Source organism: Neoarius graeffei, chromosome 23, assembly GCF_027579695.1.
Source record: "Neoarius graeffei isolate fNeoGra1 chromosome 23, fNeoGra1.pri, whole genome shotgun sequence".
Classification (NCBI taxonomy): Eukaryota; Metazoa; Chordata; class Actinopteri; order Siluriformes; family Ariidae; genus Neoarius; species Neoarius graeffei.
The window spans coordinates 12,813,999-12,841,851 of record NC_083591.1 but is presented as its reverse complement, the minus strand read 5'-3'; the positions used below and the strand labels follow the sequence as shown (position 1 = coordinate 12,841,851).

At 43.1% G+C, this 27,853-nt stretch overlaps 1 protein-coding gene across 2 annotated transcripts in view; it reads right to left on the bottom strand.

The window, feature by feature from the left end:
* The window catches only part of septin4b (septin 4b), a 221,120-nt gene that overhangs the window by 53,218 nt on the left and 140,049 nt on the right, over positions 1 to 27,853 (bottom strand). Inside the window, exon 1 of one of the 2 annotated variants that reach the window (XM_060905782.1) lies at positions 2,361 to 2,441. The exons of the other annotated variant lie outside the window; for it this stretch is intronic. Within the exon in view, the coding sequence (XP_060761765.1) occupies positions 2,361 to 2,396 (36 nt within the window). The 5' untranslated portion in view covers positions 2,397 to 2,441. Of the gene's footprint in view, positions 1 to 2,360; positions 2,442 to 27,853 lie in introns of those variants that run through there. 2 annotated transcript variants of the gene reach the window in all.

Genomic DNA, 27,853 nt, shown 5'->3' with positions numbered 1-27,853 from the left:
CTGCATTCCAGCATAAGAACCTTATCCCATCTGTGAAACATGGTGGTGGTAGTATCATGGTTTGGGCCCGTTTTGCTGCATCTGGGCCAGGATGGCTTCCCATCATTGATGGAAAATGAATTCTGAATTATACCAGCCAATTCTAAAGGAAAATGTCAGGACATCTGTCCATGAACTGAATCTCAAGAGAAGGTGGGTCATGCAGCAAGACAACGGCCCTAAGCACACAAGTTGTTCTACCAAAGAATGGTTAAAGAAGAATAAAGTTAATGTTTTGGAATGGCCAAGTCAACGTCCTGACCTTAATCCAATCGAAATGTTGTGGAAGGACCTGAAGCGAGCAGTTCATGTGAGGAAACCCACCAACATCCCAGAGTTGAAGCTGTTCTGTATGGAGGAATGGGCTAAAATTCCTCCAAGCCGGTGTGCAGGACTGATCAACAGTTACCGGAAACGTTTATTTGCAGTTATTGCTGCACAAGGGGGTCACACCAGATACTGAAAGCAAAGGTTCACATACTTTTGCCACCCACAGATATGTAATATTGGATCATTTTCCTCAATAAATAAATGACCAAGTATAATAATTTTGTCTCATTTGTTTAACTGGGTTCTCTTTATCTACTTTTAGGACTTGTCTGAAAATCTGATGATGTTTTAGGTCATATTTATGCAGAAATATAGAAAATTATAAAAGGTTCACAAACTTTCAAGCACCACTGTATTAGAAGTCCACATTTGAGCTTACCTTTGTCATAATAAGGTATTTTTCTTTACTGTGAATTTCCCATAACATTCCGGTCCAAAACCTGCCTTGAAATATTGGTCAGCATCTGTACTTTTAGCATCTCCAGTGTATTTAGAAATTCCAAATAGTAAATAGTTCAGGATGTCATGGTGTCCCAAATCCAGTAGCTGGTTTACCGAACACTTTTCACGTGGAACAAATACATTTGTGGGTAAATTAAGAAGAAGCAGTAGCCTTTATTTTTGTCACATGTACGCTCTAGCACAGTGACACATTCCTCCTCTGCATTTAATCCATCTGAAGCTGTGAACACACACACACGGCGAGAGAGAGGAGCAGTGTGCAGAATAAATAATAAATAAATACATTTGTGGGTAAATTATATGGATCTGTGATGCCTGCATGTTTCAGCTTTTGGATGTAATGTGATCTCCTGGTATAAAGTACATTTTTAATAGTTTCAGAGAGATTGTACTGACTGCAGTCATTTTGATTTTCATTTTTAACAGTCATGGCTGTTTCTTTGTTGCCTGGCAATATGGCGGCTGCTGCGTGAAAATCTGTGACATCGGTGAAAGACCTCTATAGCTAGCTAGTGTGTGGGAACTGGCGAAATGACCAAATTGGGAGAAAACGGGGTCGATGGGGGGGGGGGGGGGGGGGATTAGTGTGTACACATGGAGGAGAGCCGGTGAAATTGTAACCACTAAGATTGTTGCCAGCAAAGTTTATGCTGGATATGATACAAATCAATCCAGTTGTCTTTGTATAGCACTGCTTTACAGAAATCCAGATGTAGATTTAGATGCCTAATGATGAAGCCAGAGGAAAGCGTGACAACCTGACATGAGGAAGAAGCCTTCCAAGGAGCTAGACTCAAAACCGAACCCAAACATTATCTCTGATCTGATGCTCCATAAACCATGCATGAAGCTGAGGTGAGCACATCTGAAGCGGAGACACCTGCTCCCGATGGACTCGTGATCATTTTCAGGTCTGCGTCAGGCTGAAATGTCTCGCAGTAGCAGGTCAAAGTAACTGGATAATTGTGGCAGAATCTTGGGAGAAGCTACATCTCTTCCAGCAGTGCGTGTAAATTGGAGCTGTGAATGACGTGCTTGTTCAGATCGGCACAGCAGAGCTCTTTGTGAGTCAGAGCAATAAAGGGCACACTGATGTGTGTGTTTGGGTGAGAGCTAAGAACACAGGGAGCCTCTCATACAGCAACTCAGGTGCACACAACACGCTCTAGAATACGCCGTCTCTCTACTCTGCTGGTGCGTTTCTTCCTGACAAAAATTCATGCTTGTATGTGCACATACTAAATCATGCAAACATTAAGCCACACCGGGTTGATGGGGTCCTTTTAAAACTGCACTCAGCGTAAAATATCCTGCAGGTGGCTTTAGACAAGCAAATGATCAGATCAGCTAAAGAGCAATTATTACTCAAATTACACATACATCAGCCACACTGGGATACAGATTCAACAAAGAGCTTTATTGTCAGTGGCCAAGAAAAAACACTTGAGTATTATCTCAAACATCTCAAGGATAACATATCAGCAAGCAGTCAACGTAAAATCGAACAAGCGTGCAAAACACAAACATACCTCAGAGTCACTGTTTACTTCGCTGGTCGCTGCCATGTGCACGGCTTCACCGCCAAACAAACAAGTGAAGGCGTTATCAAGCAGTCAAGAGAACGGCCACACAGAAAGCAAGTAAACATGGCCCGGTGTTTGGCTCTGTCTGCCCATCAAGTCCCTGCATGTGGTCTCATTTGCATAGACACACCCCCAACACATGTAGCTGCAAGAGTGTCTCTCGGTTTTCCTGCTGCTGGAGGTTCTTCCACAACATCTGTGCAGCTTTAACAAGCCACTGTGCCTGCATTCTGAACATATGATACTCACGTGCAGGCATATTACGAACGTACGATGGATTTCTAAAAATGCAATATTTCTGGGTGTACAATTATTTATTTCACACATGAAACCAGAACCAGCAAAATATCCTCACTGGAGGATCTTCGCACTTCGCCCTGCTCATCTAAGTGTTGATAAAAATGGGTCTTTCATCTAGTTGTGCTAGGCTGTGCGCGTCACCGCCGCCAACCTCAGTAACCTCACAGTCCTGCCACATCTGTAAGATCTAAACACAAAAGATGTCAACACACAACCGCTGTCCATGAACGGACAACACTCAACACTGATTTTCCTCCAGAATTACAACCCAAATCAGAAAAAAAGTTGGGACCATCTGGAAAATTTAAATAATAATAATAATAATTAAAAAAAAGAAAAAGAAAAAAAAGGAGGAGGTCGTGATTTCTAAATTTACTTTGACTTGTATTTCATTGCAGACAGCATGAACCCAAGATATTTCATGTTGTTTTTCTGGTCAACTTCATTTCATTTGTTAATATACATCCATTCCTGCACTCAGGGCAAAAAAATGTTGGAACGGGGGCAATTTAGGATTAGTAATGAGGTAAAACAATTAATTAACGATGTGATTTGAAACAGGTGATAACAGATAACTGTAGTCATGATTTGGTACAAAATCAGTATCCATATTGTACTGTTTTGAGAGCAATACAGGTCAAAGATTACTTTAACCTGCATGGCGGTGTAGTGGTTAGCACTGTTGCCTCACAGCAAGAAGGTTCTGAGTTCAAGCCCGGGGGCCTTTCTGTGTGGAGTTTGCATGTTCTCCCCGTGTCCACGTGGGTTTCCTCTGGGTGCTCCGGTTTCCCCTACAGTCCAAAGACATGCAGGTTAAGCTAATTGGTGGCTCTAAATTGGCCATAGGTGTGAATGTGAGTGTGAATGGCTGTTTGTCTCTATGGCCCTGTCCACACGGCAACGGATTCAGGTGAATCTGATAAAATTGTTTATCATTTCGGCCTGGCGTCCCCACGGCACCGGCGTTTTGGGTGCCCCAAAATGAAATCTTTTGAGAACGGGTTCCAGAGTGGAAAAATCTGGCAACGGCCCCGTTGCGAAGTTGTCTGGATGAGTAGAACGGATTTGTTTACGATGACGTCACAACCACATGACTGTCAGTGCTTCACGCCGGGTAGAAGTGTAACGAACTCGATGCGAGTTGTCAACAAATGCTATAACTTGGTTCATGAAACGCGCTTACAAAATATTTTCACTGTGAACATTTGTGTAATGGTGCAAAGTGAGAGAGAGAGAGTGAGAGAATAGCCCTTAGGGCAGAGTCTTTAGTCCAAACACTGCGGAAGTACTGAGTATAACCAAACCGCGCACCGCCCGTGCGCTTTCCAAAAACAAAAACAATCCCGCCAGCAAAAATAGGGAAAAAAAAAGGAGCGATCTCACCTCTTCAGATGTTGGTTTAAGTCCAACAATACATTCCTCAAAAAGGGCATAGAAGAACAAAGTAATCCATCAACGTGTAGCATTCAATTTATTCCGGACCATTAAAGAATTCTGGAGGATCTCAGAATGTTGGCGTACCGGCTTCCATCTACCCCCATTCATTCCTCTTTCCGCGTCTTTCGTTTTATGCTACTGATTTAATAATCAAAACTTTGTGGCTGATGCTACAGAAGAAGGGGTTTATGCGCATGCGTCTACTTCTTCTATTGTTCTGGTGTCTCCGATGGGACCGTCTTACAGCGCACGTAGAGGTGTGGCATGTGTATTGCATCGTTTTCAGCAAGCATTGCCATATGAACCTGATATTTTACTGATCCGTTGCCCATGTGGACGCGATATTTTAAAAAAAAATCTCGTTGCCGTTGTCGTGTGGATGTAGCCTAACTGTCAGCCCTGCCATGACCTGGCGACTCGTCCAGGGTGTACCCGGCCTCTCACCCATAGTCAGCTGGAGAGGCTCCATCTTGCCCGCGACCCTGCACAGGATAAGCAGTTATGTATAATGGATGGATGTTTTCAGTTTTAATTTCAACATACCATCCCTTCGTTTTGTGATATGGGGTTGTAGGACATGATCACAGAATTCTCAGGAGTCCGTTTAAAAACTCTTAATACAAATCACATGCAGGGTTCTAACTAGACCAAAATATCAGTGTATTGGCACCAGTCATAACAGCCTTAGGCCCTTGAAAGCTCACGGGTTCTACATGCTCGGAGATGCATTCTAGTGCATTTCCTGGCACTTGCAGGTGTAGGTATCATGCCGCCATCTTGTGTCAGAACTACAATTCCCAGGCAACTTCCGTGTGACCTACGTCACGCGTGGGCGGGATCACCTACGTCAGTCTGCCATGCACGCATAAATCCAAGCGGAAGCTCCACCATCTTTGTCTCTCACGTCTGGCTTCCGATGAATCTGGACGTATAAAGAGGCGCTCTCCACCCAAAAAGACGTCTTCTTTCTTGCAAGATCCATCACTCAGCGCGATTTTTCTTTCTTACCCTTGGCAAAGGTAAACTCTAGAGTCGCGCGATCTTTAAACTCAACCTGAGTTACAACCGGTTTACTTGCATTAGAAGTGACGTCACGACTGCAGCCCAGGCAGTTAAAAGTTAAGAAGCGATTGAATCCTTTTTAACTCAAAAGCGCTGTGCATCTTATTCTGATCAGAGACTTTTCCTCACGAACGCTGAGGTTCGGACCAAGAATCCTCTGCTTTCCACGGGAACCACCCAAGCGCTCCGCTGGATCCGAAAGTTTTCTACGCCTCCATCACGAGCGGCTCACGTGCTCCCATGGCGAGGCCCGAAACTACACCGGCGAATAGTTCTTCATATCTTGCTAAAGGCAGGATTAAGTAAGATTTTGGCATTTGGGCATAATTAGGATAGTCTTAGGAATTTGCTTTATTTGAAATAGTGTGAATTTAAACCCAGGTTTATCTGTTACACTGTTAGACACGCAGCGTGTTGATTTATTTTGGTTCTATGTTCTCTCAATTGTTTTTTTTTTTAATAGATAGGCTGTGCATGCTTTTCTTTACTACTAACATGTAGTTCTCTTATTATACATCTTGATCTCAAGATTTCAGTGGATTCAGTATGGTTATGAGCTAGTGGGTTAGCTACAGCTTCCCTTTTGTCTGCTTAGCAACACAAAGCTAATCAAGGCCTACCATGTGCTCAGCAGGTCATCAGGCCTGATAAACCACACCTCAGTTAGAAATCCACAAGCTAGCTTTTAGTTAGCTACGGCTAATACCCTTGTCTTTAGCAACATGTGCTCAGTAGGCCTCACCAGGCCTAACAAACACACTTTTTAGCTAGGCCATAGGGCCTTTAGCAAACTCACACTAGCAACACAAGGCTAAACACAGAGCTAATCCTTTGTTCTGTTTAGATAACATTCTTTTGTTTAGCTACCAACAAGCTAGGCTTCCACCACGTGTAGTTAGCTACACGAGGCTAAACACATGGTTAAGTCCTACACACACACACACACCTCACTGCTTGTATATATTGATTTATTATTTTTATCTTTTTATCTTTGTATAATAAATTCATTTATTAAACAAACTGTGTTTATTTGTGTGAACAACAATATCTGAAGTCCCCAATCTTCTCAAAGAATTCAAAAAGGGTGCATATAAAAGTTATGTAATGTGGTAAGTGATTGTAATAATTTGGAAATATACCATAATTTAGCTGTTTGGTAATTTATTATTAAGCACCAGGATTAATGGTATGATTCACTAAATGATTCATTGAACGATTCACTAAATGATTCACTAAACGATTCATTGAACGATTCACTGAATGACTCACTTCAAATGAGACTGATTCTATGGTATGATTCAATTCAAACGAGTCAAATTAAACGATTCAATGGGATTGATTCATTTTAATTATTGACCTTCAAAATTTAATGAGACTGATTTAATGAGATTGATCACTTAATATCAATAATTAACTGATTGCACCCACAGTTAAATTGGTGCCCCGTGTGAGGCGATTGGTTTTGTTGACTTCTGGAATATTGTTCAACAACAAATAAACTATCAGTTGATTCACCAACTGCTAAGGTATATCCCCAGGTGTGCTAAAACGGTTAACAGTAGTGTGATAACCATATCACAAATACTCATAACCTATTTAACTTAGGATAAGAGAGCATTTCCAAATAAACCTTATTAATTACATAGTTAATTAATAATGATTAAATTAATAATTAACTCATTTATTAATTATCTAGTATCCAGCCTAAGTAAATTGGCATCCCCTCGCATCTCAGAAATGGAAGACATCGCTCAAGACGTGTCTCTCCTTGAGGTCATCGCAGACCTCCTTCACTGTTCTGCCTCCGGAAAGGCAAACATTAAGTACACGAGTGAGAGTGAATGCCAAAACAACATAGACAATTCAAACAAACATATGAGAGATCCAAAAAGAACAACTATTAGTGTCCAAGCGGCACTAGGTAAGCTATTCCTATCATACTTCCAAAATGCTGATTCAGAAATCAGATGCCTTCGCGGAGAGGTTGAAAGGCTGACCACCAGCAACGCCAAGCTGACAGCCGATAATAATGATTTACACAGGGAGCATGAGCTCTTGAAGACCTCCCTTGATGATTGCACCGAACGGCTAGAGAAAGCCGAAATGGTTGCTAAGAGGGCTGCCCAGGAGCAGACCCCCCAAGAGCAGCGCGAGGGGCGTGAAAGACCCCCAACAATGCGCCAAAGCTCAGAGCGGGAAGAGGCGTCCGAACCGGACACCGTAAATGATCTGGTCGAGAACCAGACATCCCGCCAAACTCCATCAACTTGCTACACGACTCCGTCGTCGTTTAGCCAGGATGGAGCCGCCCTGCGCTCATCCCGAGCCCAGGCCCGTAGCACACCTAGGTCAGTCAGTGCGCTTCAGTTTCACTGATCCATCTCCAGATGAATCAGACCACGCATCTCGTGCGAAGCGGGAGCGATTCCAGAGTAGCTCAGACAGTGAGTACTCAGGAGAGCAAAGGAAGTCGCGTAAGGACGCGCACCAAGCCCTCCGCCTACGGCAAATTGACCTACTTGCCCAAGATATCGAACAATTCGATCCCGACAATCAAAGAACTAACGTAAATGATTATTTACGAGGAATTGACCGATGCCTGATGGACCTGCCGAACACCACAACACGTGAAAAACTGAGACTAATCTGGAAGACCTCCAGTAGTAGCGTTCGTGCCTTTTTAGAGACACTACCCCCAAACATTCGCGATAGTTATTCGAAACTTCGCAATTACATGAGGGAAGAATATGCGCCATACACGGACGAAACCTCCGCGATATTGTGTGCATTACAAATCAAACAAAAACTGTCTGAGGCGCCTCGTGAATATTACAGACGGCTACGTACTGCCTATTTCCAAGGTAGTAACGCACCAGGCCTGGAAGAAGATAGAGGTTTCATATCTCTCTTCTTACATAACCTCCACCCAAGCGTGCGGACCCATGTCACACTGACGTGTCGACAAGGTCGCTATTCGATGAGGGAAATTAGGCGACTAGCCCAAATGACCTGGGAGACCATTGTCAAAACCGCAAACGGAAATGATGACCCCAGAGTCCTTAGGCTCCAGGATGCAAATGGGCCCCCGCTAACCTTAGAAGGAGGCGAAGCTCCGAAAGAGGGACCCACCTGGAAAAATTCCGGTCCAGCCCGATCCTTGCCGAACCATCACAAGGGTGAGTGGAAAAATCGACAAGGTAAGGCCAGGAGGGACCGAGGGCGAGTCCACAGTGACGATGGCAATCGCCCATCACATGAAAAGGGTCGTAGGGAACAAAACGGTTGGCAGCAAAACCGTCATCCCCGCTCTGACCAGAAACGGCAGAAGCGTTCCGACCGTAGCTCTAAACGTAAGGGTAGAGACGACCAACACAGTGACTCAGACCAACCTGGTGAGTTCCCCTCAGAGCTGGACTCTTTAAAAGCCCAGTTGGCTGAGATTAAAGAACTGTTACAGGAGACGTCAGACCCCTCAACAGATAAAACAAAAGAGCCCAAGAAAAATGGCAAAAAGCTATTTGCTGGCATGACTAGGCCAGGAACCACGGGTATATCTCGTGAAAGGGGGAGGAGATCCCTCTGAAACAGCAGGCGAGGGTCAGGATATAGGGCCCCCCCTGGTGGCGAAGGCAAACACACAAAACGCACCTCTCATGTGCGCTAAAGTCTTCACCACCATTTCTCAGACACACGGCTCTCACAAGGCGACCCAATCCCAACCAAGCCCTGCGACATAAACTTAGTCAGCTTCACACAAAACCCCACAGTCGTTGGATCCCACAAAATATGCACAAAACCGTTGTGACGAGATTAGTGCGAACACCGATCAACCGAGTGCCACGCAAGATCAAATTTCTGATGAACTTCAGTTCATGTCTTTGCACACCGAGTCCGGTGTCTAAACACCCGACATCGCGATTCCCCCTAGTGGCCACAATTCTTTCAAAAATCTCTCTCTATCAATCGACTCAGACACAGACACCCATTTCACTGCTGGTGTAATGGCTGCGCTGTGGAACATGTTAGGTGTCGAGGCGAAATTTGATATCGCGCACCACCCTCAATTCTCTGGTCAGGCTGAACGCGCCATTCAAACCATTGTGAGCATGCTGCAAAAGTATATCACAACCCATGGTAAAATTTGGGACGTGAAACTTCCCTTGGTGCTAAGGGCCATTCGGTCCACCCCTCATTGCGCCACTGAAGTCACACCCTTTGGGATGATGACTGGGCGAGAGTCGGTTCTTCCCCCGCATCTCCTATACAAACCAGAGGCCATGAGCGTCGCGATTGCATACACTGCACATCAACATGTCGCCGACCTACGACGCCACCTACAGTCAACCTTTACAGGTGCCCAAAAGAATCTCGATTCGAGAGTAGAAGGACACAGCCTACTACGCCCGAATCTCAGAGAAGTTCCTACCACCCTGGTCGAGACCTTTCGATCGCGGGAAAACCGTTCCCCGTCGCGTATCACATTAGGACATCTAGGCCTAATCAAACGTTTTCATATCGATTTCCATGATAATCGAATCAAACCTTTTGAACAGTCCTCACTCCAAAAGGGGGTGGACGACAGCTAGGCCCATCATGTCCACCTAGCTTGTACGCATCACTCAAGCATAAGCGTACACTAACATTCCCGGTCAGACTTCACCAACCCAATGAAGTAATAACCCTTCAGTATAACATGGTAGATAAAATACTAAAATCCGCTATTATTACTAGTGTGTATTCATCGCAAATACACCTGGCATATAGTCTTGGCAGTGCTATCCTCATTTTTGTGAATCCACAAGACTTAGAGATATGCACCCCCACTAAAGACATCCACTGGGTCTGCCCAGGCAACCCATACATAACACTACACGCCTAGCTAGATAAGATGGTCTGTGTCCCCGACAGCTAGCCGCAGTAGCGCACGCTTTCTAGCCAGACCACCCACTGCTATCACCTTCCCAGAAGATTAGGTTTGCCAACCCAAACACTAATACTTCTTTCCTTTCTTCATTTCTTCTTTTTTTTTTATGCATAGGAAATTGAATACTACATGTTTCATGTTCAATGTTTAAATTTTTTTTTGATGTGGTTTTGATCTAGTTAGTTAGATAATGATTATATGCCCAAAATGCCCATAGTGATATGCCCAAAATGCCTCTGTCTCCAACTGTCTTACTGGAACTCACAAGTTTACACAGTCTTCGCAGGACACTATGAACTGCACAGAGCAAGGCTACCTCAAGAACTATGGACACGGCGATGATATGATACGGTGCTCTCAGTGCTACGACTCCGTCATACCCCTGAGACCAAAAGGGGGACTGTAGGTATCATGCCGCCATCTTGTGTCAGAACTACAATTCCCAGGCAACTTCCGTGTGACCTACGTCACGCGTGGGCGGGATCACCTACGTCAGTCTGCCATGCACGCATAAATCCAAGCGGAAGCTCCACCATCTTTGTCTCTCACGTCTGGCTTCCGATGAATCTGGACGTATAAAGAGGCGCTCTCCACCCAAAAAGACGTCTTCTTTCTTGCAAGATCCATCACTCAGCGCGATTTTTCTTTCTTACCCTTGGCAAAGGTAAACTCTAGAGTCGCGCGATCTTTAAACTCAACCTGAGTTACAACCGGTTTACTTGCATTAGAAGTGACGTCACGACTGCAGCCCAGGCAGTTAAAAGTTAAGAAGCGATTGAATCCTTTTTAACTCAAAAGCGCTGTGCATCTTATTCTGATCAGAGACTTTTCCTCACGAATGCTGAGGTTCGGACCAAGAATCCTCTGCTTTCCACGGGAACCACCCAAGTGCTCCGCTGGACCCGAAAGTTTTCTACGCCTCCATCACGAGCGGCTCACGTGCTCCCATGGCGAGGCCCGAAACTACACCGGCGAATAGTTCTTCATATCTTGCTAAAGGCAGGATTAAGTAAGATTTTGGCATTTGGGCATAATTAGGATAGTCTTAGGAATTTGCTTTATTTGAAATAGTGTGAATTTAAACCCAGGTTTATCTGTTACACTGTTAGACACGCAGCGTGTTGATTTATTTTGGTTCTATGTTCTCTCAATTGTTTTTTTTTAATAGATAGGCTGTGCATGCTTTTCTTTACTACTAACATGTAGTTCTCTTATTATACATCTTGATCTCAAGATTTCAGTGGATTCAGTATGGTTATGAGCTAGTGGGTTAGCTACAGCTTCCCTTTTGTCTGCTTAGCAACACAAAGCTAATCAAGGCCTACCATGTGCTCAGCAGGTCATCAGGCCTGATAAACCACACCTCAGTTAGAAATCCACAAGCTAGCTTTTAGTTAGCTACGGCTAATACCCTTGTCTTTAGCAACACGTGCTCAGTAGGCCTCACCAGGCCTAACAAACACACTTTTTAGCTAGGCCATAGGGCCTTTAGCAAACTCACACTAGCAACACAAGGCTAAACACAGAGCTAATCCTTTGTTCTGTTTAGATAACATTCTTTTGTTTAGCTACCAACAAGCTAGGCTTCCACCACGTGTAGTTAGCTACACGAGGCTAAACACATGGTTAAGTCCTACACACACACACACACACACACACACACACCTCACTGCTTGTATATATTGATTTATTATTTTTATCTTTTTATCTTTGTATAATAAATTCATTTATTAAACAAACTGTGTTTATTTGTGTGAACAACAATATCTGAAGTCCCCAATCTTCTCAAAGAATTCAAAAAGGGTGCATATAAAAGTTATGTAATGTGGTAAGTGATTGTAATAATTTGGAAATATACCATAATTTAGCTGTTTGGTAATTTATTATTAAGCACCAGGATTAATGGTATGATTCACTAAATGATTCATTGAACGATTCACTAAACGATTCATTGAACGATTCACTGAATGACTCACTTCAAATGAGACTGATTCTATGGTATGATTCAATTCAAACGAGTCAAATTAAACGATTCAATGGGATTGATTCATTTTAGTTATTCATCTCATCTCATCTCATTATCTCTAGCCGCTTTATCCTTCTACAGGGTCGCAGGCAAGCTGGAGCCTATCCCAGCTGACTACGGGCGAAAGGCGGGGTACACCCTGGACAAGTCGCCAGGTCATCACAGGGCTGACACATAGACACAGACAACCATTCACACTCACATTCACACCTACGGTCAATTTAGAGTCACCAGTTAACCTAACCTGCATGTCTTGGGACTGTGGGGGAAACCGGAGCACCCGGAGGAAACCCACGCGGACACGGGGAGAACATGCAAACTCCACACAGAAAGGCCCTCGCCGGCCCTGGGGCTCGAACCCAGGACCTTCTTGCTGTGAGGCGACAGCGCTAACCACTACACCACCGTGCCGCCTCATTTTAATTATTGACCTTCAAAATTTAATGAGACTGATTTAATGAGATTGATCACTTAATATCAATAATTAACTGATTGCACCCACACAGGCCTCCCTGAAAGTCACTCTTTTTTGGTAATGAGGTTTTTTGGGTTTTTTTTCCAAAAGTTTCTGTGATTGTTTTTGATCAAAGACTTATATTCAACTATATTGGTGATATATTGATGGGATAAGAATAAAATAACCAGTTGATGTTCACCAAGTGTCAGCTTTATTTTCAGCTTCAGCCATTCAATTACAATACATGACTATCCAGGTCTAATTCGGGGACCGGCATGTATTATGTGCATGGCAAGTAAGCGCTTCTTAACACGGATGGCACTTGACCACGAACACAGCATAAGGAAGGAGATAAACTGGACTAGCATGATCAGTGACAATCTCCACAAGGAACTACTCGGGTAGCTATGCACTGGGCGCTTACGTGGATGGGGAGTGGAGTATGTCCAAATGTAGAACATTCGCAGGGCGGCTGTGTGGGGATAACAAGAGCAAATTAAACAAAAGACCACATTTTCAAGACTGACAAGTCTTTTTATTCGTGTAGCGGCAATTTTTACAGGCGTGTCGGTAATATTGTGGGCGCAGCGGTAAGGAAACATTACGTTTCAGCCCGATATGTTGAAAAGGTCTAGTTAGAACCCTGTACATGTATTATCGCAAGCTGTCTCAAGAATCAAGGTCTTAGAAAAACCCTGTTTACACCTGGGAGAAATTTAAGAATCATGTAAGGAAAAAAACACTAGTTTTATATATGGGGTGTGCTGATTATTTTCCTCAATCAATCAAGCAATCAACGATGAGGTGTTGTGAAGCAGCCCGTCGAGAAGTGTTCCCGTTTCCAACCTGAAGCTGATTATTTTCCGATAATGTCTTATTCGTCTTATGTTGCTGCAATTTGCCAACCATTCCAATTTTTATTCATGAAAGAATGATGTAATTTTTATCCATGCTGAACATCCTCGAAATACGTTAGCTCCTGAGATCGCTTACGTTGCAGCAGATATAAACAGCTGTCCATATTTATTACTTGCTTCCAAGTTTAAAGAAAGCTGATTGGCATATCACGTTACAGCAATAGGCCGATCAGATTTCAATCTGTAAAGTAAAATGCATTACTTTTTAACTGAAGATTTGGTGTACTAACCGTGAGTTGGCCTAGTGGTTAGCGTGTCTGCCTCTCGATCGGAAGATCGCGAGTTCTACTCACGGTCGGGTCATACCAAAGACCATCATAAAAATGGTACCTACTGCCGTCTGTCAAGGCACGCTGCAATACAGATGCAAGTGGAGAGTCAAACTCTCGCGGTTACCAGAGGACTAGCCCCCCACTGTAACCCTAGCTATGTAATAGGCGAGAGGCTGAGGGCTACGGAAACAGAGATCGGCACCGCCCTATGCGCCACATGGCATGGGAAGGGACTTTGAAGATTTGGTGTATATGGTTAAAATCTCAACAAAATCAATCCAGATACAATGCATGGCACAACTAGACATGAACTTGGTTTAAAAGAGATGGACAATAAGGCCCAGTGTTCATCATATACTTACGCCTAACCTGTTTTAGTGACTGCTTAAAGGAAATACACAACTGAGAAATTCCATTTATTAATAATCACAGAAAAACTGTGACAGAAAAACTGCAAGAGCATCAGTCCACAATAGATTAAAATATAGAAGTAGATTATGGAGAGACATATGTTGCAGATTAAAAAGACTATGGCCAGATTGTGATGTATAGGCAACTGCAGCGTTTTATATATGAGTCAGTGTCATTCAATCGGTCTTCAAAATATCAAAGTGATAATAAACTGTGCAGATAATAGACTGCAACCCAGCTTTAACGGACTCTTACTACAAACTTTCGCATATAACGAACTAAGTTCGTGTCCCCTGCCTTTAAAGTGCATATCCTGGACCAATTTAGTGTTTTTTTTATATGAAAGTATGTCCCTTTACACACTCATCCAGAAGGGTAATTTTGCACAAGACCATCTGTCTACAGCAAAAAATAAAATAAAATAATAAAATAAAATAACAAAACACATCTGGAAAAATCCGAAGGGAGTCTGGAGTCATACTGATCCAGATTTGTGACGTCACGTGCGGATCTGCCAGCAGGCAGAGAGATCCTGCATGGGTTCAGTGCACAGTCTGTGTAGGCCAAGTTTAGCAGCTAGTGATTTTGCATTGAAATGATGATAGTTAAAAGCTTCAGCTTCTAAACCCATGGATTCATGTATCAATGCTCATCTACCTATTATTACATAAATCATATTTTTTCTAATTACTATTATATTTCTTCATTTAGAAGAGTACTGGCTACTGTAGGAGAAAGATTTCATAAGCTACACACATGGAATCGGCTAAGCAGGGTTGTATATACATTTAATGTGTTTGACAGGTCCCAAGATCTCAAGCCCTGACACGCATATCCCTTGATACATGTGAAGTAAGTGTATTATCGCCCAGCACTTTCATGTTGTTTACTTTTGTGTGTGTCAATAAATAACTTTATCCGTGTACCACACAAACACAGGAACACCTAATTAGTATGCTTGCTCAAGCACACAGCAGCTCTTCTTAAGTTTACTTATTCTGCCTTATTCCGACACGTTTTTTGGATCCACTACTCCTCCTAGGGCGTTCAAGATAGAGACACCATTCCAACTCTGAGACGTCTGGCCCGAAGTGGTGTAGTGTGCTTGTATACAGCTTTTGGATCAACGCGCCCGTTCTCTTGTTCTTGTCGTTTATCTTTTGTTTTTTTCCCATAGAGAATGAATAGGGCTCATGAATCAAATCGTCCTACTCGGACACGCTCCATCGCAGATGCACCAAACCTCATGTGATACTTCAGGCCAACTCCCCCAACACATACATGCAATCGGTTCTGACCCGCACTCATATTTTTCCTTTCTTTTTGCTCATCCCTTTTTCCTCCATAGGCTTGCATTGATTTTTGGCCCCAATGAAAATGAATGGTGTTTCAGGAGAAAAACTTTCACTCTCCATCAATTTTTTTAACCAAGTGACCAAACTTCAAGAAACTTCACTTGATGCCTCAGGCCAAGTCCCCACACAGATCCATCCCCTCATCTGAGACCTGCACTCGTCTTTTCCTTGGTTTTCACGCATCTCTTTTTATCTCCATCGGCTTCCATTGATTTTTGGCCCCATTCAAATGAATGGAGTTTTGCTCAGTAACACTTCACCACACATCCACCAAACTTCATACGGCTCCTCAGGCCAAATCACCCATCACACACATGATAACATGCTAATGGTGAACATGCTAACAACTCGTGAGCTAACAGCAGGCATGATATCGTAATGGGTAACATGCTAACATGGTAACATGCTAACATGGTAACATGCTAACATGGTAGCATGGTTCTGACCTGTACTCGTCTTTGTCTTGCCTTTCATCCGTCCATTTTTTTCTCCATTTTGCCGCTAATCAATGGAAGCTTGACTGAGTCATTCCTCCCTTCCCCCATAGGTGATGATGCATTTGGCAAGGATCTGTTCATTTGAGACTTTGACAGCAAATCAACTTCAACTCAATGGCCACTTTATTAGGAATACTTACACGCACACACGATAGCAATTAGCATATAAGCATTCACGTGTTACCATGTTAGCATGTTACCCATTACGATATCATGCCTGCTGTTAGCATGTTAGTATGCTAACTGTTAGCATGCTAGTTGTTAGCATGTTGGCATTAGCATGTTGGCATGCTAGCTTTTAGCATGCTAGCATGATAGCTGTTCTGCTACAGCTCAGCAAGCACACTTTGCATTTTCTCTGCGGAAATGCAGTCTAGTTTAGAGTATAGTCTCTCTTATTTCTTACCCTGGCAACAGTCAACTTGTGAATTGCTGATTTTCTTGGTCTTTTTCTCGGCTCTGCTTGGTCCTCGGCTTTGAGGGCCTCAGTGGATGCGGCATTTTACCTTCTGTCAGGAGAGACAAACATGGCTGGCTCCTTTGGTGATGCTGACACAGATGTAGACAGTGTTGCTTTGGGCATTCTAACAGATGGAACTGCGTCTTTTTTCAGATCAAGTTGCTTCTTGAAGCCCAATTCGCACTGCAAATAGTTCTCAAAGTCGTCGGGCTTTATGAAGTGAGTCCCGCATATGATGCTGTGGTCTGTTGCATGTTGCCAGTTTTCCAGGTGCTTTGCACGAAGCGCTCCCATTTCTCTCTCATTGTCCGGTCTTTTGGGAAATGATGAGTACTAATCCCATCAAGACTGGTGTTGCTACACCCTCCTACGATACATCTGTTAACCATTTTAATAATTACGTGATAATGTTGAAGAAATTTGCAGAAAACCACCAGGTCGTATTCTCATAAACAAACCAACGCTGTCATGGGATTCAGAAGGAGGTGTCCTGCATGTGACGTCACAAAAATCAATGTTTGCTGGGAAATCCAAATGCCAAGTTTTTTCAGAGGCAGACCAATTCGCCTCAAATGGCTTGATTTCAACTGAATTTTTCTGGTATTGCGCAAGGTAAAAAAATTGCACAAAATGTGACCGATATTTGACCAAAGTCTCATCTCATTATCTCTAGCCGCTTTATCCTTCTACAGGGTCGCAGGCAAGCTGGAGCCTATCCCAGCTGACTATGGGCGAAAGGCGGGGTACACCCTGGACAAGTCGCCAGGTCATCACAGGGCTGATACATAGACACAGACAACCATTCACACTCACATTCACGGTCAATTTTAGAGTCACCTAACCTGCATGTCTTTGGACTGTGGGGGAAACCGGAGCACCCGGAGGAAACCCACGCGGACACGGGGAGAACATGCAAACTCCACACAGAAAGGCCCTCGCCGGCCCCGGGGCTCGAACCCAGGACCTTCTTGCTGTGAGGCAACAGCGCTAACCACTACACCACCGTGCCGCCCTATTTGACCAAAGTTTAATATAAAATAAGAAAATTACATTGATCTTGCTCCTTAATATACCCAAGATGTTTCCTTTAATGACAATAAGTCAAAGTCTTAAAAAAAAAAATCACTGAGCCATGCATTCCTCTTCCCACCAGAGACAAACAATTAAGTCTTCAGCCAAGTTAACAATACGTCTTAACGCCATAAAACAAAGGCTTAACGAGCCTCACTTAGGTGTTGATCACTGACAGGTATTGAGAATGGTGATCATTGACTTCAAATCCCTTAAAACGACTTTACTGTACAAGATAAAAGCAGTTTTAATCGAGTCTTTACTCCATAAGCATTGCTGTCATGGCTACTCATAAATGTAAGATACTGTCTATCTGTCAGAAAATACAGGTGATAGACGGATGTAATCGCTGGAAGAGTTTTATTTAAAAAAAACACACTGGCAAACAGATTCAAATCAGTGATCAGAAATCAGAGTCGAGAAACAGGCAATGGTCAGGCAAGGCACATACAGGATATCAAAGGTGGAGACAAAGGGCAAAATACAAAACAGAGTCGGAAACCAGAATATCAACACTGTGCTACAAAATGCTAGGTAATGTGAGACACAAAGTACAGCGTGTATACTTTGCAGTGTCTGTGTGTAGTGAGAGTCCTTATAAGTGTGTGCTGTGATTGTGTTCTACAACCCTAATTCCAAAAAACAAGTTGGGACACACTGTAAAACATGAATAAAAACAGAACATGAATATTTGCAAAATAATGAAAACCCTATATTTCATTGAAAATAGTACAAAGACAACATATCGAATGTTGAAACTGAAAAAATTTTATTGTTTTTTAAAAAATATATGCTCATTTTGGGCGGCACGGTGGTGTAGTGGTTAGCGCTGTCGCCTCACAGCAAGGAGGTCCGGGTTCAAGCCCCGTGGCCGGCAAGGGCCTTTCTGTGCGGAGTTTGTATGTTCTCCCCGTGTCCACGTGGGTTTCCTCCGGGTGCTCCGGTTTCCCCCACAGTCCAAAGACATGCAGGTTAGGTTAACTGGTGACTCTAAATTGACCGTGAGTGTGAATGGTTGTCTGTGTCTATGTGTCAGCCCTGTGATGACCTGGCGACTTGTCCAGGGTGTACCCCACCTTCCGCCCGTAGTCAGCTGGGATAGGCTCCAGCTTGCCTGCGACCCTGTAGAACAGGATAAAGCGGCTAGAGATAATGAGATGAAATGCTCATTTTGAATTTGATGTCAGCAACACGTTACAGAAAAGATTAGACGGGGCAACAAAAGACTGAAAAAGCTGTGTAATGCAAAAAAAAAATTTAAAAAAATAATAATAATAATAATTTGGTTAATTGGCAACAGGTCAGTAACATGATTGGGTATAAAAAGAGCATCCTAGAGATGCTGAGCCTCTCAGAAGTAAAGATAGGGATGGGCTCACCCCTCTATGAAAGACTGCGTGGGCAAACAGTGCAACAATTTAAGAATAACGTTCCTCAATGTAAAATTGCAAAGAATTTTGGGATCACACCATCGATGGTACATAATATCATTAAAAGATTCAGAGAATCTGGAGAAATCTCTGTATGCAAGAGACAAGGCTGAAAACTGACATCGGATGCCTGTGATCTTCAGGCCCTCAGGCGACACTGCATTAAAAGCAGACATGTGTCTGGAGTGGACATCACTGTATGGGCTCACCATCGTCTGCGAAAACAGTTCATTACTGTATCCACAAATGCAAGTTAAAACCAGATATAAACAATATCCAGAAACACCGCCACCTTCTCTGGGTCCGAGTTCTTTTACGATGGACTGAAAGGCAAAGTGAAAAATTGTCCTGAGGTCTGATGAATCAAAAATAGAAATTCTTTTTAGAAATCATGGACACCACATCCTCCAGGCTAAAGAGGAGAGGGACCATCCGGCTTGTTATCAGTGCACAGTTCAAAAGCCGGCGTCTGTGATGGTATGAGGGTGCATTAGTGCACATGACATGGGTAGCTTGTACATCTGGGAAGGCATCATTAATGCTGAATGATATATACATGTTTCAGAGCAATATGCTGCCATCCAGACAAAATCTTTTTCAGGGAAGGCCCTCCTTCTTTCAGCAAGACAATGCCAAACCACTTTCTGCACAAACTGCATGGCTGTATAGTAAAAGAGCACAGGTGCTAAACTGGCCTGCCTGCAGTCCAGACCTGTCTCCCATTTAAAACATTTGGCACATTATGAAACACAAAATGTGACAAAGGAGACCCTGAACTGTTGAACAACTGAAACTGAATATTAGGCAAGAATGGGGCAACATTTCTCTTTCAAAATTACAGTAACTGGTCTCCTCAGTTCCCAAACATTTACAGAGTGTTGTTAAAAATAGACGTGATGCAACACAGTGGTAAACATGCCCTTGTCCCAACTTTTTTGAAATGTGTTGCTGACATCAAATTCAAAATGAACGTATATTTTTCGAAAAACAATAAAATTTTTCAGTTTCAACATTTGATATGTTGTCTTTGTACTATTTTCAATGAAATACAGGGTTTCCATGATTTTCAAATTATCACGTTCTGTTTCTACTTACAGTTTACACAGCGTCCCTTTTTTGGAATTGGGGTTGTAATCCAGAACAGGTGCATGGTAATTAGTCGTAATGCGCTATGCACATGTACGCAAGTAGCAGTTCGAGGAGTGCCGCTGTGCATGCGCGGACATTACACCATCGATCCTGGACTGTCTAAAGTATGGTGAGAAAGTAACGAATTTGTCTAAAGAATATAGTATCCTGAAAAGCTTAATTTCAACTTTTAAAGCAGGGGGCGGCACGGTGGTGTAGTGGTTAGCGGTGTCGCCTCACAGCAAGAAGGTCCAGGTTCGAGCCCCGTGGCCGGCAAGGGCCTTTCTGTGTGGAGTTTGCATGTTCTCCCCATGTCCGCGTGGGTTTCCTCTGGGTACTCCGGTTTCCCCCACAGTCCAAAGACATGCAGGTTAGGTAAACTGATGACTCTAAATTGACTGTAGATGTGAATGGTTGTCTGTGTCTATGTGTCAGCCCTGTGATGACCTGGCGACTTGTCCAGGGTGTACCCCGCCTTTCGCCCGTAGTCAGCTGGGATAGGCTCCAGCTTGCCTGCGACCCTGTAGAAGGATAAAGTGGCTAGAGATAATGAGAATGAGACTTTTAAAGAAAAAGAAAAAGAGCTCTGAGACTTCGTCCATCACTGCAATCAACATGATGGGCTCAAAAGAAAGAAGATGCGGCAAGGAAATGACGGTGAGTGTGACTTATTTCCTTTACTTCATGAATATGTAAGTGTATTAAGCATGAATATAAATTAAACACAGTTAGTCTTGTTTTACGCAAGAGTGAGTGTTTGGTGTGATAAGTGGGTCCGTTTCAGGATGACAAACTTTTCGGTATCACAAATTATTTGGACGTCCCCAAGGAATTCGTTGCAGCAGGGTTGAAGTGTAACTTGAAAATGTTTATACAAGCCTCTCCTAGTTCAACTCAGAACAAGACATTACAGGTAATAGAGCACTTTTTTTTCAACAATAGTAAGATATCACAATGAATCATTCCTAATTAGTTAATAATATTCTTACAAGTATTCTTTTTGTTTGAAGTCTTTCCAAAAGATTAGCATTCGTTTATGCAAATAAGGCTGCGTGTTATCTGATTTTCATGAATTTGCATACTAATATCCAGTGTCTGGATGGCGCCGAATTAAAGTTTATTATGCTATTAAGACACTCTAGTGAAAAGCTTTTACAGTGTTTGCAGGTATGCGGGTCTTTGACTGTAGGGAACTGAACATCCCTGCCCTTGCATAGTCCTCTGCTGCCTTGTGGGACAGACTTTTGTTAGAACCAAAGGCTAGAAGAAGGAAAACTCCAAAATCAAACCGAGCCGGTGCATTCAGCTGAGAGGACAGTCTATGGTCTCCATGGATCCTGGCCAGTTGCTACATCTGTGTCCATCATCTATACCCTGCGGAAACATACCTGTAGTCCCTGGTGTCCATGAGAAGAGAGAAGGGTGGCGGGCCTGCACAACCTCGTTATCCTTCCATTACTGTGCAGCTATTTCTCTCTGAGAGCCCTATGGTGAGGGACAAATGACGACGGGGACATTGGGAGGATACCACTGGGAGTCCTTAGTTATGAATCTCTACCCAGGTGACTCGGGTATGATGGACATTTTGGAGTCGAATTGGAACAATGGCACAATTCATTTCCTGTCTGAGTGGCAAAGCAGTCCAATTTTGGAAGAGTACTGCTTTCCCGGGAAGGTGATGGGACGTGAAAAAGACTCCTAAACAAAGCTCGTTCCATACAGATCTGCTCACTAACCGCTGCGAACTGGTTATCTAATCATGCGCTCGAAAGAACAGAAGTATGAGAAACAAGAAAAAGTAAACTTGAGCTCAGAGAGAAAGGAGACCATTTGATGACTGTGACTCAGTCCATCATCATTTTACAGCTTTTACATTGTTGGCAAATTATTATTATTATTATTATTATTATTATTATTAAAGTGAGACAGCCTATCAATTTCATAAAATCGGTGAAATTTAGTTCCCTCTGAAATTTGGTCATTGTGATATATGTTTATTTTTGTAATATCTCCCAAAATATCAGGCCATTCTGTGGCTGGGAAGTTTTTTAATTTGAGGGGATTTGAGTAATGGTTGATTAGGTTAGTTTATGAGTACGTACTGTATAAAAAAAATAATTCCCCTTTGAAGAAAAAAAAGTGACACATGAAAAAAGAGGAAAAGGTAGGTTCCACTTCTGCTGGTCAGTTTTCTTTGCTGAAAGTTTCATTAAATACAGCATGACAGTCTATTTTGGACTCATTTCTCATTTTTGCTCACTGGTTACTGAGCTGGATAGCTTTATTTAAGATTGCTAAACATGAGAGAGAGAGAGAGAGAGAGAGAGAGAGAGAGACTTTGCAGCAACACAGAAAAAGTCGGGCTCGTCCACTCTGCTTTATTCCCAAACATAATTAAAATGACTCTCTTATTGATGTTTACTTTGGAAGGGCAGTGGGCCAGAGGGCCAAAGTAGTCTCCCTGATAACAATCACAAACACACAGAGTTTTGTAGGATGAGATCTAACCTGCCATGGTCACATTTTGATCCAAGGAATAAAACATAGGAAAAGAATTTCCGTAAATATGACGCTAACATTAATGTAGCTTAAAGTGCATATCACGGGTAAATTCAGGAGCAAGATCAATGTAATTCTCCTATTTTATATTAAACTTTGGTCAAATATCTGTCACATTTTGCATTTTGTGCAATTTTTTTTACCTTGCGCAATACCAGAAATATTCAGTTGAAATCAAGCCATTTGAGGCGAATTGGTCCGCCTCTGAAAAAACTTGCCATTTGGATTTCCCGGCAAACATTGATTTTCGTGATGTCATCTGCAGGACGCCTCCCTCTGAATCCTACGTCAGCGCTGGTTTGTTTATGAGAAAATGACCTGGTGGTTTTCTGCAAATTTCTTCAACGTTATCACATAATTATTAAAATGGTTAACAGATGTATCGTAGGAGGGTGTAGCAACATTACATTCTTCATCCAAAGGTGAAGTAACATTACGCTCAGGTGACAATTCCATATTTCAATGCAAAATCGCTAGCTGCTAAACTTGGTCTACACAGGCTGTGCACTGAAACCGTGCAAGCTCTTGCAGCCTGCTGGCGCTTCCGCAGGTGGCGTCACGAATCTGGCTCCAGACTCCCTTGGGATTTTTCCAGACGCGTTTTGTTATTCTGCTGTAGACAGATGGCCTTGTGCAAAATTACCCTTCTGGATGAGTGTGTAAAGGGACATACTTTCATATAAAAAAAAAAAAAACGAATTTGGTCCAGGATATGCACTTTAATATGCTAATTTTTTCCTGTTTATAATATTCCACATTGTATAAATTGATATACTATTGATATATATATTTAGCCAGGTCAGTCATTGTGTGTAGTTTGCATTTTTCTTCTTCATCTTTCAGCTGCTCCCATTAAGGGTTGCCACAGAGGATCTGTTCTGCATATTTGATTTGGCATAGGTTTTACACCGGATGCCCTTCCTGATGCAACCCTCCCCAAGCTATCCAGGCTTGAGACCGGCACTAATGCCGCTTTTCCACTACAAACACGGCTGAGTCGGGCTGAGCCGTGCCGTGCTGAGTTGGGCTGAGTCGAGCTGAGCGGGGCTATTGAAGTTGCATTTCGACTACAACCGCGCTGAACTGTGCTGGCTGGAAGTGGGTGGACACATTGGGTGGAGTTAGCGAAAGCGGGTGGACGTCACGTGATGTCGTTAAGCGGCGCAAACAGTGACATCAGTGATCTTTTAAGCGGTAGTCTCACGACCCGAATAGTAAACAATAAACATGGAGGACATGGAGTCGTTAGTGTTGCTGGTCTTGGTGCTGTGGCTTGTTGTCACCGACAACGCCAACAGATACTGGCAAGAGCGTATAGATGAGGCGAGGCGCATAAGGCTTCAGAAATTCTCGTAATTCGTAATTCTCCTTCTTCCGGGTTTACGGTGTTTACAGATCTCAGCGTGCTCGCGGGGCGTGTGTGGGCATGTGAGGACACTCCTCCTCACCAATCAGTGCACAGGGGAGTGTCTGCTCATGCCCCCAGCCTCACTCAGCTCGCTTTGGCTCGCTTCAGGCCTACTCCAAAACGGTGCGAGTTTTAGGGGCTAAGCAGGGCTGAAGCGAGCTGAGTCGTGCTGTTCTTTGGTAGTCGAAACGCGAGCCGTGTCGGGCTGAAGTGAGCTGAAAAAGGGTAGTGGAAAAGGGCCATAAGTATGCACTGGCTTGTACAACCCCAGTGGCTGGGTATTTTACCTCATTTGCATGTCTTTGAATGGTGGAGGAAACTGGAGCACCCGGAGGAAACCCACACAGATACGGGGAGAACATGCAAATTTTACACAGAAGGGCCCCCGTCAGCTGTGAGGTTTGAACCTGGAACCTTCATGCTGTGATGCGACAGTGCTAACCACTACACCACTGCGCCGCCCATCTACAGTGGGGCAAAAAAGTATTTAGTCAGTCACCAATTGTGCAAGTTCTCCCACTTAAAAAGATGAGAGAGGCCTGTAATTTTCATCATAGGTACAGTGGTGCTTGAAAGTTTGTGAACCCTTTAGAATTTTCTATATTTCTGCATAAATATGACCTAAAACATCATCAGATTTTCACACAAGTCCTAAATGTAGATAAAGAGAACCCAGTTAAACAAATGAGACAAAAATGTTATTCTTGGTCATTTATTTATTGAGGGAAATTGTCCAATATTACATATCTGTGAGTGACAAAAGTATGTGAACCTTTGCTTTCAGTATCTGGTGTGACCCCTTTGTGCAGCAATAACTGCAACTAAACGTATCCGGTAACTGTTGATCAGTCCTGCACACCGGCTTGGAGGAATTTTAGCCCATTCCTCCATACAGAACAGCTTCAACTCTGGGATGTTGGTGGGTTTCCTCACATGAGCTACTTGCTTCAGGTCCTTCCACAACATTTCGATTGAATTAATGTCAGGACTTTGACTTGGCCATTCCAAAACATTAACTTTATTCTTCTTTAACCATTCTTTGGTAGAACGACTTGTGTGCTTCGGGTCATTGTCTTGCTGCATGACCCACCTTCTCTTGAGATTCAGTTCATGGACATATGTCCTGACATGTTCCTTTAGAATTCGCTGGTATAATTCAGAATTCATTGTTCCATCAATGATGACAAGCTGTCCTGGCCCAGATGCAGCAAAACAGGCCCAAACCATGATACTACCACCACCATGTTTCACAGATGGGATTAGGTTCTTATGCTGGAATGCAGTGTTTTCCTTTCTCCAAACATAACGCTTCTCATTTCAACCAAAAAGTTCTATTTTGATCTCATCCGTCCACAAAACATTTTTCCAATAGCCTTCTGCCTTGTCCATGTGATCTTTAGCAAACTGCAGATGAGCAGCAATGTTCTTTTTGGAGAGCAGTGGCTTTCTCCTTGCAACCCTGCCATACAGACCATTGTTGTTCAGTGTTCTCCTGATGGTGGACTCATGAACATTAACATTAGCCAATGTGAGAGAGGCCTTCAGTTGCTTAGAAGTTACCCTGGGGTCCTTTGTGACCTCGCCGGCTATTACACGCCTTGCTCTTGGAGTGATCTTTGTTGGTCGACCACTCCTGGAGAAGGTAACAATGGTCTTAAATTTCCTCCATTTGTACACAATCTATCTGGCTGTGGATTGGTGGAGTCCAAACTCTTTAGAGATGATTTTGTAACCTTTTCCAGCCTGATGAGCATCAACAACACTTTTTCTGAGGTCCTCAGAAATCTCCTTTGTTCGTGCCATGATACACTTCCACAAACGTGTTGTGAAGATCAGACTTTGATAGATCCCTGTTCTTTAAATAAAACAGGGTGCCCACTCACACCTGATTGTCATCCCATTGATTGAAAACACCTGACTTTTATTTTCACTTTCAAATTAACTGCTAATCCTAGAGGTTCACATACTTTTGCCACTCACAGATATGTAATATTGGCTCATTTTCCTCAATAAATAAATTACCAAGTATAATATTTTTGTCTCATTTGTTTAACTGGGTTCTCTTTATCTACTTTTAGGACTTGTATGAAAATCTGATGATGTTTTAGGTCATATTTATGCAGAAATATAGAAAATTCTAATGGGTTCACAAACTTTCAAGCACCACTGTATACCTCAACTATGAGAGACAAAATGAGAAAAAAAATCCAGAAAATCACATTATCTGATTTTTAAAGAATTTATTTGCAAATTATGGTGGAAAATAAGTATTTGGTCAATAACAAAAGTTCATCTCAATACTTTGTTATATACCCTTTGTTGGCAATGACAGAGGTCAAACGTTTTCTGCAAGTCTTCACAAGGTTTTCACACACTGTTGCTGGCATTTTGGCCCATTCCTCCATGCAGATCTCCTCTAGAGCAGTGATGTTTTTGGGCTGTCGCTGGGCAACACGGACTTTCAACTCCCTCCAAAGATTTTCTATGGGGTTGAGATCTGGAGACTGGCTAGGCCACTATAGGACTTTGAAATGCTTCTTACGAAGCCACTCCTTCGTTGCCCGGGCAGTGTGTTTGGGATCATTGTCATGCTGAAAGACCCAGCCACGTTTCATCTTCAATGCCCTTGCTGATGGAAGGAGGTTTTCACTCAAAATCTCACAATACATGGCCCCATTCATTCTTTCCTTTACACAGATCAGTTGTCCTGGTCCCTTTGCAGAAAAACAGCCCCAAAGCATGATGTTTCCACCCCCATGCTTCACAGTAGGTATGGTGTTCTTTGGATGCAACTCAGCATTCTTTCTCCTCCAAACACGACAAGTTGAGTTTTTACCTAAAAGTTCTATTTTGGTTTCATCTGACCATACAACATTCTCCCAATCCTCTTCTGGATCATCCAAATGCTCTCTAGCAAACTTCAGACGGGCCTGGACATGTACTGGCTTAAGCAGGGGGACACGTCTGGCACTGCAGGATTTGAGTCCCTGGTGGCGTAGTGTGTTACTGATGGTAGCCTTTGTTACTTTGGTCCCAGCTCTCTGCAGGTCATTCAGTAGGTCCCCCTGTGTGGTTCTGGGATTTTTGCTCACCGTTCTTGTGATCATTTTGACCCCACGGGGTGAGATCTTGCGTGGAGCCCCAGATCGAGGGAGATTATCAGTGGTCTTGTATGTCTTCCATTTTCTAATAATTGCTCCCACAGTTGATTTCTTCACACCAAGCTGCTTACCTATTGCAGATTCAGTCTTCCCAGCCTGGTGCAGGTCTACAATTTTGTTTCTGGTGTCCTTTGACAGCTCTTTGGTCTTGGCCATAGTGGAGTTTGGAGTGTGACTGTTTGAGGTTGTGGACAGGTGTCTTTTATACTGATAACGAGTTCAAACAGGTGCCATTAATACAGGAACGAGTGGAGGACAGAGGAGCCTCTTAAAGAAGAAGTTACAGGTCTGTGAGAGCCAGAAATCTTGCTTGTTTGTAGGTGACCAAATACTTATTTTACCGAGGAATTTACCAATTAATTCATTAAAAATCCTACAATGTCATTTCCTGGATTCTTTCCCCCCATTCTGTCTCTCATAGTTGAAGTGTACCTATGATGAAAATTACAGGCCTCTCTCATCTTTTTAAGTGGGAGAACTTGCACAATTGGTGGCTGACTAAATGCTTTTTTGCCCCACTGTAGTTCATATTTGACTCATTAGCATAATTAAAAAGGTCTGTCT